At 38.8% G+C, this 18,382-nt stretch overlaps 1 protein-coding gene across 1 annotated transcript in view; it reads right to left on the bottom strand.

The window, feature by feature from the left end:
* LOC127632504 (ephrin type-B receptor 2-like) overlaps positions 1–18,161 on the bottom strand; it is a 209,332-nt gene extending 191,171 nt beyond the window's left edge. Inside the window, exon 1 of the mRNA XM_052111115.1 lies at positions 18,003–18,161. Within this exon, the coding sequence (XP_051967075.1) occupies positions 18,003–18,060 (58 nt within the window). The 5' untranslated portion in view covers positions 18,061–18,161. The remainder of the gene's footprint in view (positions 1–18,002) is intronic.
* Between the last annotated feature and the right edge of the window lie 221 nt (positions 18,162–18,382).

Genomic DNA, 18,382 nt, shown 5'->3' with positions numbered 1-18,382 from the left:
TATGAATGTGTGAGCATTTCTGACCTGGCTATACTCAAGGAACAAAATTCGCCTCCAGCAACGAGCTATATCTGGAAAAACAAAAACGTATTTTGGGGATGTCCTAAAAAGAAACATGGTTTAATAAAAGGCTAAATAGTATCTTTGTTTACATCTGAAAAAACACTTTTACTCAATATGAATCACGATTAGCTTAACTTTAGAACAATAGATGTCATCGGAGTCTCGATTAAGAAGTACTCATGCATATGCATGTTTTACATAACTTTTGGCAACACTTACATTGTTATGCCTTAAAATCTAATGGCGAGTGGATCACAAGTTCACTCTTTAGTCATCGTGATAAGTTTAAGAACTAAAGTAAAACATGTGTATGTTTGTTGTAACATTTGGCAACTTTTAAGCTACATTGTGTTATGCAGTATCCGCTATCGACCTGATCACAAGTTTAAAAATCACATGATAAAGGATTTTCAACATGTGTTTTTCCTTAAGTCGGCCTCTATGTCTATAACAATCAGATCATTCTGGAATGTGTGGCTTATTTTCTGTTAGAATCACAAACATTTTTATAAACTAAACAAAGTCAGTTTTTGAAAGCAACACTATTTGCTTTACCCCTTGACTGCAAATTTTCTAAACATATCAACACAAATAATATGAAATCAATCACTTTGAGCTCTACGGAGATAATCAAAAATACAATATTTAAAGATCTGCAAAAGATTTAAAAAATGCTTTTTATTTAATAGCCTGTTGACTTACTATAGATGGAACAACCTGCTGTAAATGCAAATTACTCTTGGCAAGTAAAAAGTGGCTGATAACAATCAAAAATCTCCAATAAGTTACTCACCTTCTGAAAGGGGTTTTTAACCTGTTGATACGCAATCGTTCGCATGCGGTGGTGACGTCACTCTGCTTACATTTAATATATAATTTACAGTCTATATATGTAATTAATGTTAACAAATGATACATCTTTTTAAAGGTCTAAGGGTTCAACATTGATATCCGATCTCTGTTTCATGATAGCAATGCTCCAGAAACAGCAATTTAGTTATTTGTGCCAGGAGTACAAATGAAAACATGCAATATCAAAACGGGACTTCGTACCTTTATTATGAAAACGTGATCGCCAGATGAATCCAGTTCGGCACACTTGGGTCAATTGTCCATGACAAGCGTTCATTGAAAAACATCCAATAGCACTTTTTGTCCATAAAAGTGATAAATCTGAGAAATATTGATATATTCTCCATTGTTTACATGAGATCTCACCTGAAAGAATTACCCTTTGTCGTTGTTCTTCAACAAACTCTGCAATCTGAGCAGCATTCATGTTGTAAAACTGTATATGATCTTATATATTAGAGTCTCATAAACAAAATGAGCCTGTCTCCAAAGCCTATTTTTAAAAACGCGGCGTAGTTTAATTCATAATAGCCAAGCGGTGCAGTCAGATTTTGTGTCGTCTTCAAAGGCGGAGCCTTAATTTTACTCTGTTCGCGATTTTACAGAGAAAAAAGCTGCAGGAACCTCATTTTTTGTTCGATCACCTTCAAATTTAAAACATAACTTCTTTAGACTTGTGGCTTTGAGAACATTGTATTTCTGGTTTGTCTTGGCACTTTTATTATTGTTAGTTTAGATTATAAAAACATGTTCGGCACAAAATATTTCTATTACTATAAACTTCAGCTTCTCTAACTTTAAAAAAATAACAACATATATGAATTCTCAAACTTGGGAAATAAAGCCCAAAGTGTCTTCTTTCAGAAGATACTACAACTGTGTCCATACTCCAAAGGGTCTAGTAAATACAACCATTTAAGTTCAGGTCATTTTCATGGTTTGTGCTCAAAAAGTGGGCGCACATCAACAGGTTAAACAGTACTGCATTTTTAAAACAGTCAAGTATAAATAAAAACAGAGTGCATTTGTGTAGTGAAGGACGTGTCACTTTTAAAATTAGTCTGAAGGGCTCACTGACTTTATAAGCTTTATGTAGCATAGCTGCAGTGCCTGATGTTGAGTGATATAATGGTGAGCGCATACAAAATAGAATCTGATTGATATATCTGACTGATATGGATCATGTGTCCAGAATAGTGTTTGATGTGTGCAAATACTTCTAGGCGGGACCAGTGTTTAATTGCTTAATTAAAAATGATGGACCACTACCATATGGTAAGTGATGCGTACATGTCAGCCTGTCAACTCTGGTAAATTTACAGATTTAGCATAGTGCTATAATTATAATGGTCCACAAAAGCATGCGTGTAGCTGAAAAGCATTATACAATTATTATTATTATTATTTGCAGACCTATACTTTGTACAGTTCATGTTCTAAAGCTTTCTCATTCCCAGTGTTCCAACTGCTCTTGTTTCGACAAATATTCAAAATCAGACGCAATTTGACAAGAAAAGGCCTATTTAACAAATGCAGAATAACAGAGTTCAGATTGAAGCACACCGTTGTAAGGCCAGTTCACACCAAACTCCAGCAAACTTCCAATGATTGTTAGGTTTTGTTGAATCAGTGTGTTATCCTGCTGACATTCGTTGGTGTTTGTTTTCACTGACTGAACATGTTCAATCAGCATTTGTCTTGACATGGAATGTTTGAGCAGTCTGGTATGATGTTCCAACAAACCCTTACTTCTCAAACCCTTCCTTTTTTAGGCCTAATTTAAAGGTGAACGACACTACCCAAAGACACCAATACAAGTAAAACCTTGAGTTATCTGCTGGCTGTTGGGGCAGCATGAAAATTATGAAAGTTATGTTTCCCAACATTCTAACTCTAGTTGTAAATTTGGTTGAAAACGGCATCCTAGTGTTGTAGAGATTATTGTGTTTTCAAGCAAAAACGTGTTAGTGTGGACGTGGCATAAATTCAACAAGCAACTTTAGGAATGTTTGAAATGTAATGTGAAATAAATGCATAGATGGTGCATTTTAGCTCAGCGGCTGGAAACTAAAAAAAAAAAAGAAAAAGAAAAGAAATATTTATCCAAACCATAAAGAACCCATTTTTCATTTCCCTTCAAACCAATCTGCATTACTGGCTTTTTACTTCATTGAACAATTCCTAAGTGGAGGCTTTCAGAGATTTCAGATTGATTTGTAATGCAATATGTTCAGACCACTGTTTCAAATGAGCAGTCTGTATGAGGCAGCAATAAATTGGCAGTCTACAGTAGAAAATGACAGATGCACAATCTGTTTGCTACCATTTGAAAAGCTTTGAAAAGCATGATGGCCATAAGTGTGCCAGCCATCTTGGCAAGACATGGAGGGTACAATTCCAAAAAGTTTAAAGGTGTCAATTGATATCAAAATGAAAATGCTGGGTCAAAAATGTGGCACATGCCTACGCCTGGCTGTGCAAGAAAAGTACAAAAACACACAGTATGGAATCTGAGGTGTGGCCCTTTTTGGCTGGTAGTTCAAAGGCTAGCAGTGCCCTTGACCCTGTGTTCACACCTCCTGCACTAATCCAAATTCAGGTCTTTCGTTTCCACACGCCAAGGCGAGACGTGGTCTCCTAGCCCGATTCTGCAGGTGCTCCGTCGGCCATATATCACGATGCAACAGCCTGAGCCATATGGTCCCCACAAAGAGCCGCCTTGCATGGTATGTTTAAGAGGAGGGGTGGGCCCATTTTTCATTCCCGACAAAGGGGGTGAACTTGTTGGAATAAGTGGCCCTTCCAGCCTTATCACTCAAAAGATCCTGGCAGCAGGCAGAGGAGTGATATTTAGGTAAAGCCTGCCATGCTCTTTGCCCAAACTGTACACAGAAAAAAGACTGGGTGTGTAATTAAGAACTTGTTTTTCCAATCACGAGATGGGCCCCTCTAATGGCGAACCCATCGAGGGACTTGTACCGTTACCACATGCATGCAACGTGTCTGCCACATATCACCACAGGATATAGAAATAGAGAGGGGGGACTTAAAAGGAGGGTGAACTTATCAAAAAACAGACCTGTAGTGGGAATACGCCGTCATATCACCAGTTCTTTGTGTGGCTCTTAATAATTCTTTCTAAGCCCACCATGCAGGGCTGCAACATCAAACTCAGATTTATGTTCTCGTTTCTTCACCGGTTGCTGTTTAATTTAGCTGATAATAACGAATACCCTCAGACTGACTGATATAATACATAACTGCCTCGCCAAAAGGGAGCACAAAAAAACTTTATGTTTCATATAAATTGTTTACTTACCAGTAAAATGGCACATGGCAAGGAATCAAAGGAAGGAGTTTTAAAGGGTAAGAATTATCTTAACAATGAGAGCCAAGGCTTAAAATATCTAAACTTAGGACAGTGAAGTCAGCATAAATCTCGCTCATCTAAAACAGAGCTGAGCATGTTTTCTCAATGTGTGGCTCTGACAGGTTTTGCAGCACGCAAGGAACAAAGGAGAAATCAGGTCGCTCAATGTTGTAATTGATATGCCGGGCCGCTCCCATGGGGACGGGGGTTTCATAAACAGGGGGAAATTGGCTGGGTGGTATTGTTTATTTCCCTAGACTGATTAAGCTCAGTTGACTTGTGATATGAACAGGTAGAGATGCCTACCATGAAAATACTGGTAAAATCCACAATGATTCAATCCAATTTAAAGATTATTCTATAAGATTGGGTATCACAACTTTGATCTTTCACTTCAAAGGTCATTTGAAAGATAACCACTAGTTGATCTCGTTAGTAGATCAAAGGGAAAAGAGAATAGAGAGAGAAACTACACAAATAATGAGAAACTTAAAGATCACTTTTTATTTCCTCACTTTGGTACACTGTTGGACTGACTAGCAGACGGCTTATTTGTATTGCTTTATGTACATGTACTGTATGCTCTGAAAGCATCTTTGTTAAATCTTTGTTCTATTGTTTTTATTTGTTCTATTACTTGTAAGTTATTTCTTTGTTCATATTTTGTTCATGACTGTTGCTTGTCTTATAATTACTTGATAACTTGAAACAATGTTTACTTAAATTAATATTTAGTTGTGGTATCGCAACTGGAATTGAGAATCATCAAATTGCTTTAATTTGTAAGCAAATGTAATACCAAAATTAATCACCAGCCCAACAACACCACAGTGACCGCTCGAATCGCTGCCTGTCTGGCAGACATCTCAGCCTGGATGAAGGAACACCACCTGCAACTCAACCTAGCCAAGACCGAACTCCTTGTCTTTCCAGCCAACCCTGCTGTTGAACACAACATCACCGTGCAGCTGGGTCCAACTACAGTGTTGCCTTCCAAAACGGTCAGAAATCTAGGGGTAACCATTGATGATGAGCTAAATTTCACAGACCACATCTCAAAGACTGCAAGATCATGTAGATTTACACTCTACAATATCAGGAAGATAAGACCTTTCCTCTCTGTACATGCCACACAACTGCTCGTTCAGTCCCTTGTCATAACTAGACTGGACTACTGTAACGTTCTCATTGCAGGCCTTCCTGCATGTGCAATTAGACCTCTCCAAATGATCCAGAATGCAGCAGCACGTCTGGTCTTTAATGAACCAAAGAGAGCACATGTTACACCACTCTTTGTCTCTCTCCACTGGCTGCTGGTTCATGCACATACTAAATTCAAGGCCCTGATGCTGGCATATAAAACAGTCACTGGGTCTGCTCCAGCATACCTAAAAACATTTATGCAGAGCTACGTTCCAACCAGAAGCCTGCGGTCAGCTAAGGAACGTTGCCTTGTCGTACCAAAACATAGAGGCACCAAAACACTTTCCCGGACTCTCAGTCTCATCATACCACATTGGTGGAATGACCTTCCCAACTCCATCCGTAAAGCTGACTCACTCTCTATCTTCAAAAAATGGCTAAAAACACATCTTTTCCAAGAGCACTTAACCAGTCACTAAAAAATAAAAAAAAATATTCTTGTTGCACTTAAATCTGTTTTGAATGCTATTCTGATGATAGTGAAACTTTGTAGTATGGCACTTTTCGTACCACTGTCTCCTTAAGATGATTCGCTTATGTTTTCCTCTTTTGTAAGTCGCTTTAGATAAAAGCGTCTGCCAAATGAATAAATGTAAATGTAATCAGAATCGAATCAAATTGAATCAAAATTAGAATCCAATCAAATCGAGAAATCTGTATACTGTAGCTAAACGGAGCCTGAGCATTAAAGTCATTTCTTTGCAGCATATTGTCACCAGCACCCCCAGCCCCCCAACATTCACATTAGCACAGCCACTGTGGTTGACTGTGATTCTGATGGATTGTGGGTAATGCTTGGAACTGACAGCTTAGCTAAACCCATACACATGGCATCTTATGTTAGCGTCAGATAAAAACGGTATTCAACATATGCAGTGTGAAAAATAACATTCTGCACATTAACTCTGTCATATGACTTATTCATTTTCATAGTACAGCCTCAGTCATATCCTCTTCATATCTACTCCCACGGGAGGCTGTATAGATTTTCCAGCTGCCTGCCTGGATGATCCATGATGATTATTATCTGAAAGGTAGAGCTGGTGGAAGGTATGGAAAATAGTCATCACTCTTTTCTAAACATTATATTTTGCTCCTGTTTCAGCAAACAGTGTTACTTCATGGCTACAATGATTCCAGACGTTGTTTAACCAACCCCAGCGGAAGAATATCTCATTATCTTGGCAGCGTTGAATTTGTGGTGGTTTGCCCTGCATCTTGCCCTGCTAAAAAATCTTTCATAAAAAGAGACTGGAGGGACATATTTAAAAAAACAAAAACAAATAGGCCGTGTTTTTTGTCTGCCCTTTCCTTTCAGTTCTGATGAGTTGATTTCACTTGTTTTCATTAAAAAGGGAACAAACTAGAATGCTCATTACTGAGGCCTCATATTTTCCATTGATTATTGCTGCTGTATCAACCCACTCTCTAGGCGAATTCCTCTGGATTCATACGACTTTTCTAAATTTGCCTAATTCGTACGATATCGTGTGACTGCACTCGTTTCAATTCCTACAGCTTTCACTACAGCCAATGAAGTTGATGGACATTGTTTCCATCTAATGCACAACAATTACTTGCTTCTGTCACACACAACAGCTTTCTATCATGTTTACACACTCTACTGACTGGTTAAGTATAGATAAGGGGTTTGGGTAAGGGCATAATATTAATAAGCATGTCCTTAATGCCTCGTGCGCAGAACTCAAGCTTACTTCCGCATTTGACATCTGGAAATTTGCACAGTGATGAAGTCATACGAGTTTATGTGAACAACATCATGCAAGACTATACGAAATAGCCAACTCGTAAATTATGTACGATTTTTCATGAAATTGGGTTGGCTGTATTCTAATTGATAGGCGCATTGGTGTGCACGGTGTGAAGGCGCGTTGAGAAAGTGCTAGAGTGGGCCGCAGTGAGAAAGTGTATATAATACCAAATAATACCAAGAACCAAAGGGTCCTTGGCCTGAAAAAGGTTGAAGACCCATTATTGAGAACATTCCAAAAGTTGTTTTAGACACATTTATTAAAAATAAAAGAAATCTTAAAGCATCACTAATTATTTGAAGCAGCACTAAACTACAGAACATCACACCCACCTCCTGCCCCATGCTACGCTGAATCCTCCCCAAGGTACTTACTTATAATTCAGAGACTGTCCACCATGATGCAGTCATAACTAATTGGACTGCAGTTGCTTAACCGCCATTATGATGTGTTGTAGTGACCCTTGGCTTTAAACGTCTTTATCAGCTAACCTTCAAATTGAGCTTTGAATTTATTCTGTTTTATTCTATTCTGAGTCTGCCTGATGCATTTGCTTACCACTGAAAATATACGATTATGCACAGTTAACTGAAACACAACATTTCATAAACATTTAATTATGCCTTAAATACGACACTGTGATCTGGACTTCAAGACAGAACAACAGATGATCACAAACTGCAGGGTTCATATTAGATATGAATTAATAGGAATATATTTTCCAAGAGCAGTCAAATCATAGCTATAGGCCAAATCACCCAATTATGTTTACTAATTCCCAGTGTCCCAAGCTAACATTAGATGCAAACACATAACTCTGTGGTAATATCCTGTGACACACTTTGCCTTTCAGGTCATTTTGATTAGCTTAGCCCATCTAAAACAGCCCAGGCATTGGCTAATGCAGAATTTTCTAAACAGCTCAAATATTTAGTTAACTTATTGTGAATTATTATTATTATTTGGTTTAAATAAGTTTTCCTTTGTTATGTGAAGCAGGTGCAAATTGGACCTCCTACATTTTAATTCTGCATAATTCTGTCACCAAAGGGACTGATGCAAACTTTGATTAGCCATGAAAAAGTCACAGGTGGCCAGGGAATGGAGTCTGGGTGTTAATCCTGTAAGGAGCAGGCTGACACATAGCTCAAAACTAAGTTTGTTTGAGCTCACACACAGCCTGCATTTTCCCTGAAAATAAAATTGAGAAGAATAATTCAGCACAAGTTTTCTCAATATATCGAAAGCAAAATACACCCAATGCAAAATAGTTTGAGAGCAATCAATTAATGTTTTTACTTAGGCATATTAACCAAAGTTTGCTACTTTACTCTAATGCCTACAGTTTGATTCACCGTAATGCAGAGAATTCACTGTTTGTGAATTCTTAATTACGAATATAGTGGGAAAGATTTTCAATTTGCCTCTCAGCCATTGAGAATCCACTGAGGACCAAAGACTACGAGGCATCTATTAAAGCATTCAGGAGTCTAAACGAAACAAAACAACAAAATGAAAACAGCGTCAGGCATCCTGCGGTTAACAGAGACCCTTGCACTCCTTTCTGGGAAGAGGAAGCTTTCTGTCAGCTCTGTGCTCCTTCTATCAGAGTGCATGTTTTGACCCAGGCCAGTGCAAAGAAAGAGTCAGAGTCATAGTGGTTCAAGCCCACTGCCGCTGCTGCCATTGACAGGGATGAAAGCAATAACATCAGGCTGAGTTATAAAGGGGCACAGGTCACATCCCCAAGGCGCTGATATAAGTCAAGCCATCAGCTTCCAGCCTGAGAGAAAGGATGCATGCAGTCAAAGCCTGGCAGATATCGTGTGATGGCGGAAATGCCAGGAGGTGTCAAGTGTGTTCAGGCTAACAGCAGCTCAGGTGAATGAGGCTGCCCTTTGTGATGCAGATGAGGACGCAATCAGCCTGCCTTTATCTCTGAAGACAGACTGTTTTCTGGGAGACATACAGCAGCGCCCCACTAGCGCAGATGCATCATGTTTGTCGAACGTCTTGATGAATAGCACATGTTTAAGGGTGTGTGTCTGTGTGAACAAGGTCTGACCTCTCACAGGAATACACAACTTCCACTGACTTCCACTTAAAGGATTTTTTTAAGATTTGAAATTTGTTTTCTCCGCCTGAATTTACTTGCTAGAGTTGGCGTAAAGGGATTAATGGAAAGAAGGAGGCGAGAACCAGCTTGACAATATAAATAATATTTTAATTATAAACTTAACCAAAAAGACAAACACACACACAGGTGTCGGACAGCTGTCTGTAAATCTCTCTCTCTCTCTCGTACTGCCGTCTTCTGTCGGCCCTTATCCCTCTCGATGGCTAATTAGCCTGATTAGGGGCAGGGGGTGCGGAATCACGACCCGGCCCTGCCCTCTGCCCTGCCACATTCATCCCTCGTTCTCTCAGGCCGGGGAGTTCCCGGCATGACGTACACCCCCCCACCCCTTTCCCTGGGGAAGGGCGAGCCTTCTGCCCCGTCTGCCGGCAGGTCATCCACGTCTACCTGGATGAGGGATGGGACAATGGGAGGGAAACCAAAAAAAAAAGGGTGGCACACGCCGTAACAACGATCGTGCCCAATTAACAAAACATTTTAAAAATAAAGAGAGAGGGAAAGGCCAACACGGAGCAGCAGTGGGAGAGAGAAGAGAGAGAGAGAGAAAAAAAAAAACACTTACTCGCCGGTTCTCTGATACGTCATAGCTTGGTCCTCGGCCACTCCTCCACCCTCTAATGGATGACAGACATGCCTCCCCAGGGCGGATCAGAGGCAGTCCTCCAGCCCCTGGCGGACGGAACTGATTTTTGGTGGATGGTAGCCCCACCTCCCTTCGCGGTCGGGGGTCGTTCCTCCGCTTCCAGGCGGCCGGGCTCCTCCATCTTCCGGGGTGGATGGTAGCACCGAGAACTCCAATATGGCGCATCCCTCCCCCTTCCCAGGTTTCAGCACCAGTGTAAAGGGATTAATGGAAAGGAGGAGGCAAGTTATAAACTTAACCAAAAAGACACACACACACACAGGTGTCGGTCCGTAAATCTCTCTCTCTATCTCTCGCACTGCCGTCTTCGGTCGGCCCGTATCCCTCTCGAGGGCTAATTAGCCTGATTAGGGGCTAGGTGTGCAAAATCCCGACCCCGCCCTCCACCCAGCAACAGTTGGGTAAAAATATCTATTTTTTATTTGAACGATCTTGAATTTGATTCTTAAATCCCAAGATCAATCTTTTATTCCATGCGGCAACCGTATACAATGCATGTAAAAACAACCACAATGATAGTAAATTATATGCTATGTGACTAAAATGTCTATGATTAGCCACTGGCTGGTACATTTTCAGATTTAACTCACCAGTGATTGAGTAGTATAATGAGGAAGAAGTTCAGGAGATACAGTGCCAACTCGCTTGCTAATCTTTTCACCACAATTGCACAGAGCAGTTATCTGAGTAGACTTTGCCAGTTCTAACCATTCTGGCCATTCTCTGTTGACCTCTCTCATCAACAAGGCATTTCTGTCCACAGTACTGCCGCTCACTGGATGTTTTTGGTACCAATCAGAGTTAATTCTAGAGACTGTTGTGTGTGGAAATCCCAGGAGATCAGCAGCTACAGAAATACACAAACCAGCCCATCTGGCACCAATAACCATGCCATGGTCCAAATCACTGAGATACTTTTTTTCTCCATTCTGATGCATGAACATTTACTGACACTCTTTATCCACATCTGCTTGAGTTTATGCACTGCACTGCTGCCACACAATTGGCTGATTAGATAATCACATGGATGATTGTTGGAGCTAGATGGGCTGGTTTGAGTATTTCTGTAACTGCTGAGCTCCTGGGATTTTCACACACAACAGTCGCTAGAATTTACTCAGCTTTGTTTTTACACAGGTGCAGGCAAGAAATATGATGTTTTGTTTCTTTCTTTCTTTGCGCTAATTTTATAATTGGACCTTTGCATTCCCATGTGACACATGTGACCCAATATTCTAGTACAACAATATCAAATCATATGTGATTCCAAATATCTCAAATATTGAAAAAGTGATTTATGGGGATGTATATGCATATTAAATTGGTCAAAACATCCTGTACACATGCTCCCAAAAATACCAACAGTCCCATAATAGTGGTAAAGTGGCCTTGCTTACATAAGTTAGTCTACTATCAGCAGGGCTAGTTTTATGCAATTAGGCTCATTTAATTAGCCCCTCAAGACAGCCAGCCAACTGAAACGTAATTAGCTAAACTGCTCCCAGTGCCACGAGCCCAATGTAAAATCACATCCAGGGGTCTATCTATATATATGATCAGAGTAAAAATCAATAGTTCCCCCGATGTGATGCTCCAGGTGATATTAGAACATGTTTTAAGTTTAGGGTTGCTTGCAGTACCTCATGTACGACTAATTTTTATCCCCTAAGCTCAATTTTTACACTGGGTATATTATTATAATCGCAGAATGAACATTGGAAGCTAACATATGCATGAGTAATCACATTGCACACAGCTCTAAGGAGTAAAGGACCGCCTGCATATTTCATTTCAGATGTGTTTTGCAGAATGCTTAGTAAATTGCAGGAGACAGTTTGCTTTGCATTTGGTTACGGTGAAGATAAACGTTCTCGCAAATAAGGCCAATGGGAATGAGACGACCATTGTGTTCCACCAGTACGAGCTTATACATGCTAAATTGATTGATTTGGCTGCATTAAGCCTATACATTACAAAATTAAATAATCGAACTATGCTGTGATGTTAACTTGTTCTATTTAAAGTCTCTGGGTACACTCGAGCTCTGGCCTGAAATGTGGCCAGGGCCTTTTCTAGTACTGCAGATTGAAACAATTATCACCTCAAGGTAGAAAAACACGGCTATCATTTAACTGTTTCAAGAAAAACCCACACAACCTCCAACCACACACTCAGCCAATCCTAAGTACAGTATTCTGTAACGTACAGCCCCTCATTTATCCTCTCTCTACTAACACGGAGTTAAAAAAGCTCAGGTAATGGTCAAACTTCCATGTTATTGTTATGATTAAAAGATATGGTTCTTTTAGCTCTGAGACATTGTGTAAATAAACACAGAGATAGCTCAAATGTATGAAATATAATATGAAAAAATTATCCAGGCTATTTTAATTGATTGTCAACAGCTGTATTCCTTTTTTGTATTTGTTTTTCAGTCTGCAAAACTGAAATACTGCCAGAAAGGTGGCAACAGAAACAATGTGTGTGTGTGTGTGTGTGTGTGTGTGTGTGTGTGTGCGTGTATTTATCACTTTGTGGGGACCAAATGTCCCCATAAGGATAGTAAAACCCGAAATTTTTGACCTTGTGGGGACATTTTGTTGGTCCCCATGAGGAAAACAGCTTATAAATCATACTAAATTATGTTTTTTGAAAATGTAAAAATGCAGAAAGTTTTCTGTGAGGGTTAGGTTTAGGGGTAGGGTTAGGTTTAGGGGATAGAATATAAAGTTTGTACAGTATAAAAACCATTATGTCTATGGAAAGTCCCCATAAAACATGGAAACACAACGTGTGTGTGTGTGTGTGTGTGTGTGTGTGTGTGTGTGTGTGTGTGTGTGTGTGTGTGTGTGTGTGTGTGCGTGTATTTATCACTTTGTGGGGACCAAATGTCCCCATAAGGATAGTAAAACCGAAATGTTTGACCTTGTGGGGACATTTTGTCGGTCCCCATGAGGAAAACAGCTTATAAATCATACTAAATTATGTTTTTTGAAAATGTAAAAATGCAGAAAGTTTTCTGTGAGGGTTAGGTTTAGGGGTAGGGTTAGGTTTAGGGGATAGAATATAAAGTTTGTACAGTATAAAAACCATTATGTCTATGGAAAGTCCCCATAAAACATGGAAACACAACTGTGTGTGTGTGTGTGTGTGTGTGTGTGTGTGTGTGTGTGTGTGTGTGTGTGTGTGTGTGTGTGTGTGTGTGTGTGTGTGTGTGTGTGTGTGTGTGTGTGTGTGTGAGCTTCTCTTTGGATGAAGTGACATCACTTTTCAGACTTAACCAGAGAGAAGGAATGTGGTAGAGAGTGCCTCTAATCCGTCCTGCTCGCAGGAAACTCCCTTTAAACTCACTCTCAAAGCGCATGCAGGAAACTGCCTGGACCTGACTAAAATAACCCCATATTATAGTCAAATAATTATAGATAGATTTACATCCAACCCAGGTGTAACATGTGGATGGCAAAATGTTGAAGAGTGGGGAAACACAGAGGTGGTAATGAGCTAAATCATTTTGGCAGTCATCACTAAAATTGTTTTGCAATTTCTGTGAAATTACTAGTCAAAATTGCATAGCACGATCAGTTTAACTCTGACTGGCACGTTTTGTAGATGAGATTGCTTTGGCTCAAGCAAAATTAAACTCCCTTGATAGGATGATTTTCAACAGTACGTCAATTCCTTAAATTGCTGAGTGCATAGCCACTCACAGAACAAGAAACTGCTGAAAATAAACAGTAAGGGCAGAACTGACACACTTGTGAAACAAAAACCTCCAGGTCCAACAGCAACAAAAATAGCATGCTGTGCCGAGGGCGGCAGGATCTCTGCAAAACAAAAAAAAAAGCAGCAGTATTTTTGTTCCATCAACCCCATTTCCCATGAGCGTCTGTGTCCAGACTTTCTGCATGGCCAAGGTAGCCCACGGCCTTTCCCTCGAAATGTGACACCCATCTCACTAGAGAAACAACTGGTACCAGCACTAATTGAAATTTTGCATGCAAAGTGACAATAGCCGGGCCCTGGGCAGCATGGATTAGGCACTGAATGGAGGCGGATTCTTTGTGAACGCCACTGCGGAGGCTGGCGTGCTGGCCTGCTTCTGCTCGTTCAGCGGACTGAGAAAACACAGGATTGCGTGCAGCCGCTAGCTTTACCTTTATCTAATCCCATTTCTGAACCCCTATCGCCAGGTCCTCCACCCCACACTCTGCCTTTTGTTACACGCCTGAAAAACTGTAACGCTACGTGTCAGTTTACGCCACCGTGGCCCACACTCGACGTAGAGTTGGAAACGGACTGGTTGCATTTACATTTGAAAGCAGATTATTCAAACTTGGCAGGCATTTCAAAGTGGAAGTGTTGATATGAGGGTTAAAACAGCTATGTTAACAAACAATAGCTTTCATTATCCCTCACTGTACTGTTTAGAGTGTTATGGAAATAGATTGTAAAAGCTTAGCCGCAACAAATTTTCATCTCATACAAAATGTTGAGCCAGACAAACACTGTAGTACTTGTATTTGTAATATTGGAAATTCTGTCCCATCGAATGGAATAGATTGAGCTAACACAACTATAAATACACGATTGAATCTATTCTACTCATAGATTAAAAAATCATCCAAATTGAAATTACAGCATTTTTGATGGAAGCAACACACCAAGCCAAAAATAAAATATTCTTATATCTATATTTAAGTGTAAAGTGGGTCATGAAAATAGTGATTTTGTACCATCAAATCCCTTATTAAAACTGGATGCTATTTTTACCCTTGAAAAATGTATGAACATGTTCAACCTCTACTAGGACATTCTAACAATTTCCATCAAAGTGTTGGAGAGCACATCATTGCATATTAACTAATCAGATATTTGCATACAGTACATGGGAACAAACACAGCTGCTTAAGGGATGTCTCAAAATGAGAAAGAAGGCACATCATGACATTATGACGGCAAAATGGAATTCACGCTGGGAACATTAAAATAACGAGGAATCTTTTGTACGACTGGTGTCCTACTTACAATAGATGCCAACTCTCTGACGTGGTAAACAAAATGCAGCTTAGTCTTGGCCTTATTGATGGAATATCCTGCTTGATAACATTTCAAAACCAAAAAAAAAATTCTATATTTGTGATGTGTAACCACATAAAAGTCAGGTGGATGTTCCCTTTTCTTACGTGTAATCATCTATTTAAAATCTGATACGTCAGATTGTGTGATTACAGTCTGGGCCAACTGAGAAACAAAGCGGAACAGCTGGGGGGAAAAAAGGTAACATCACACATCTTTGATATTGAGAAATTACATAAGAGACATTTTTTTACACTCATCACTGAAGCTAATGCTAAATTACACTGTAACTTCAAACTGCTGCAGAATGCAAGCTGACATATAGAGAAACATTGTCGCTAAAGAAAACTTCAAAGTCCTTAAGGCAGGCGGTATCGTTTGATATAAAAATACAATGAACAGCTGAACCATATTTCGTAAAGTCACCTGCTGGGAAAAAATCAGTCTAAATTCACTGTAAGTTTATAAAAGAACTTGCACTGCTTTTTTTCTTACTCTAAAGTAGTCTCAGACTCAAAAGCGTCACTATGGTCACACACCCTACACTTCAATTGTATTCTAATGATATTACAGGCAATTACAAGAAGCCTATTTACAAATTAAATATTTGTGACAGCAATCCTATCCTTAGGCTAAACACATTCCATTTGTCACGTCCTCTCAAAGTTACTTTATATAGAGCTATAACAGATGATTTCCACAATTTGTGAGGTACAAAACACTGTTTTAGAAGGCTTTATGATGACGTCAAATCTCTGCAACCCATCTCCTCTTCAGCCTGCTATCACTTTGTTTTTAAGGTCGAAACGGCGCTGACCTCTTTTTCAACTCGCTATTTTTTTTATACTATACGTAAGCGGCATGCTTTAAAGCCATTGGCTGATAAACTAGGGTGATAGTCAGAGGAGCAATAAGAATCGACCAATCACCACAGATTTTGTGATTAAGTGATCCAAAGGTGATGAAAAAAATCCCTTTTGGTTAGGAGAACACACAAGCATCCATCCCCTAATCAACTGTTCTCTCTCTCTCTCTCTCTCTCTCTCTCTCATATATATATATATATATATATATATATATATATATATATATATACATACATACATTCATTCAAACATACATTCAAACATATATATATATATATATTTTTGAATGTATGTTTGAATGTGTGTATGTATATATATATATATATATATATATATATATATATATATATATATATATATATATATATATATATATACATACACACACATATATGCATGCCCATTTAATGTTTTCACAGACACTTTGGCTGATTAAAATATATATATATATATATATATATATATATATATATATATATATGTATATATATATATATATATATATATATATATATATATATGTCAATGTATATATGTATGTATATAAAAATATTTTAATCAGCCAAAGTGTCTGTGAAAACATTAAATGGGCTCGTTAATAATTTTCTTTCCATCTTCAGTATCATGTCATGTGTACTAACAGCGATGAACACAGAGAGTTGAAGAGAGTCAAATGTGACATATGCTACTGCAATTCTGATAACCGTAAATACAAATTATATGCGTGTACTACAAAAGGCAGAATCTGCACTCTTTGTGAGTAATGTTTGACAACGTTGTTTATACTTTTATTTAATGCGAAGACAGAAATAAAAGGAACATTTACATTACGAAAAGGAAAAAAGTTCAAACAATATTTTAGGACCTTTATGGGCTCTAAAAGCAATCATAATTTTTTTTAATGCATTGACAATGATTAAACCACTCAAATCATTTTTTTTTTTTAAATGCTATTATCATTACTGCAATAATAATAATAATAATATCCGTGTGAAAATTTAATTTAAATTAAATTTAAATTTGGCCCTGGGAATATTTCAACATTTCAGGCATTCTCCTGAGATCTCAAATCAAGTGTAAAAAAAAAGAAAAAATAAAGTGGCCCTATGTTACCAAGTGACGACACACTTTCAGATATCTAAACTATCTAGAATTGATATGCCAGTACAATATAATTTAAAATTATAATTAATAATGTTAGAGTTAAGTACTTCTACTCCATGAAAAAATATTTGGACAAAAAATGTATAGCCTAAGCAATAGAAAAAAGCACTGGTGCTCTGAATCACTAACTTCCCCCTAAGACTGCAGTGTTGTGTGTCGAATGAGCACCTTTTTAATTAAAATACAGCTGTGCCTGAGTATGCAAATGTGTCAGATTTCACATGCATATTTAATACATTTTTTAATGCACCACGGTTGCTAGCCATGCTCTGTTTAAAACATATTTGATAGTTTTAAATCATGTAAGCTAAGAGAGAAAAAAAAGGACCCCTCCCTTTAAAACCTCCAGCCTAAAAAATACAGGATTGAGCATGTCTATATTATCAATTAGGTTACATGATGATAAATAACTATAGCCTAACTATACTTAAACTTAAACACTGAACCCACAATAGGTTTCTGCAATAACAGCAATACCTACTAATAATTCACTGAGCATAATTTACTGTACACATCCATGGGGACTGAAACTGTGGCCAGTAAGTGAGTATACAGAACTGTATTCGGTTGTTCTGTATTGTTTTGTATTTGTATCCTCCACTGGAAACCTGTTTCATTGTCCAACATGCTGATTTCAGCATCACCACTTCTGCACTGAATACCCCCACACATGCGGCTGTGCTTAAAACAACACGTGAATGTGTTACAGGGGCTGAGAAAATATAAACAGAGGAGAATAAAGACCATAGCGGCGGCTGTGTTTAGTATTTCACATCAACTAACGTGCCGTGTCCGTAAACTCTCGCTCGCACGGCAAGATGCTGGAGTCGCAAAAACACTGAGAGAAACATCTTACCTTCAACAGCGAGTACCGAGGGTAGTAGTGTCCATAAAATCCATAGGATATCCATCATTGGATTCTTATGGGATCAATTATAAAAAGTCCACACAGTCAAATAAAACGAGCCCTGTGAGCCATTGATATGAAACGCTGGCGCAGACCGGCAGACTTTTACCTTCCGTTGAATGAATACGATGCCATAAACAAACAACTACAATCCAAAGCGAGTATGGACGAGACCAAATGAGGCAGACGAGGGGGGGCGGTGGCACCGTGGACCGTGTGAGATCGGGTAGCGGATGACAATACGCAAGAAACTATGCTTTGCGAATTAGAAATAGACTTTTTAAAGGTTATTTTATTGATAGGAATCGACCCGATCCCATTTCCAACGG

The sequence above is a fragment of the Xyrauchen texanus genome, chromosome 39 (assembly GCF_025860055.1).
Source record: "Xyrauchen texanus isolate HMW12.3.18 chromosome 39, RBS_HiC_50CHRs, whole genome shotgun sequence".
Taxonomy (NCBI): Eukaryota; Metazoa; Chordata; class Actinopteri; order Cypriniformes; family Catostomidae; genus Xyrauchen; species Xyrauchen texanus.
The sequence above is the reverse complement of the archived record's forward strand: the minus strand, read 5'-3'. Positions and strand labels throughout refer to the sequence as shown.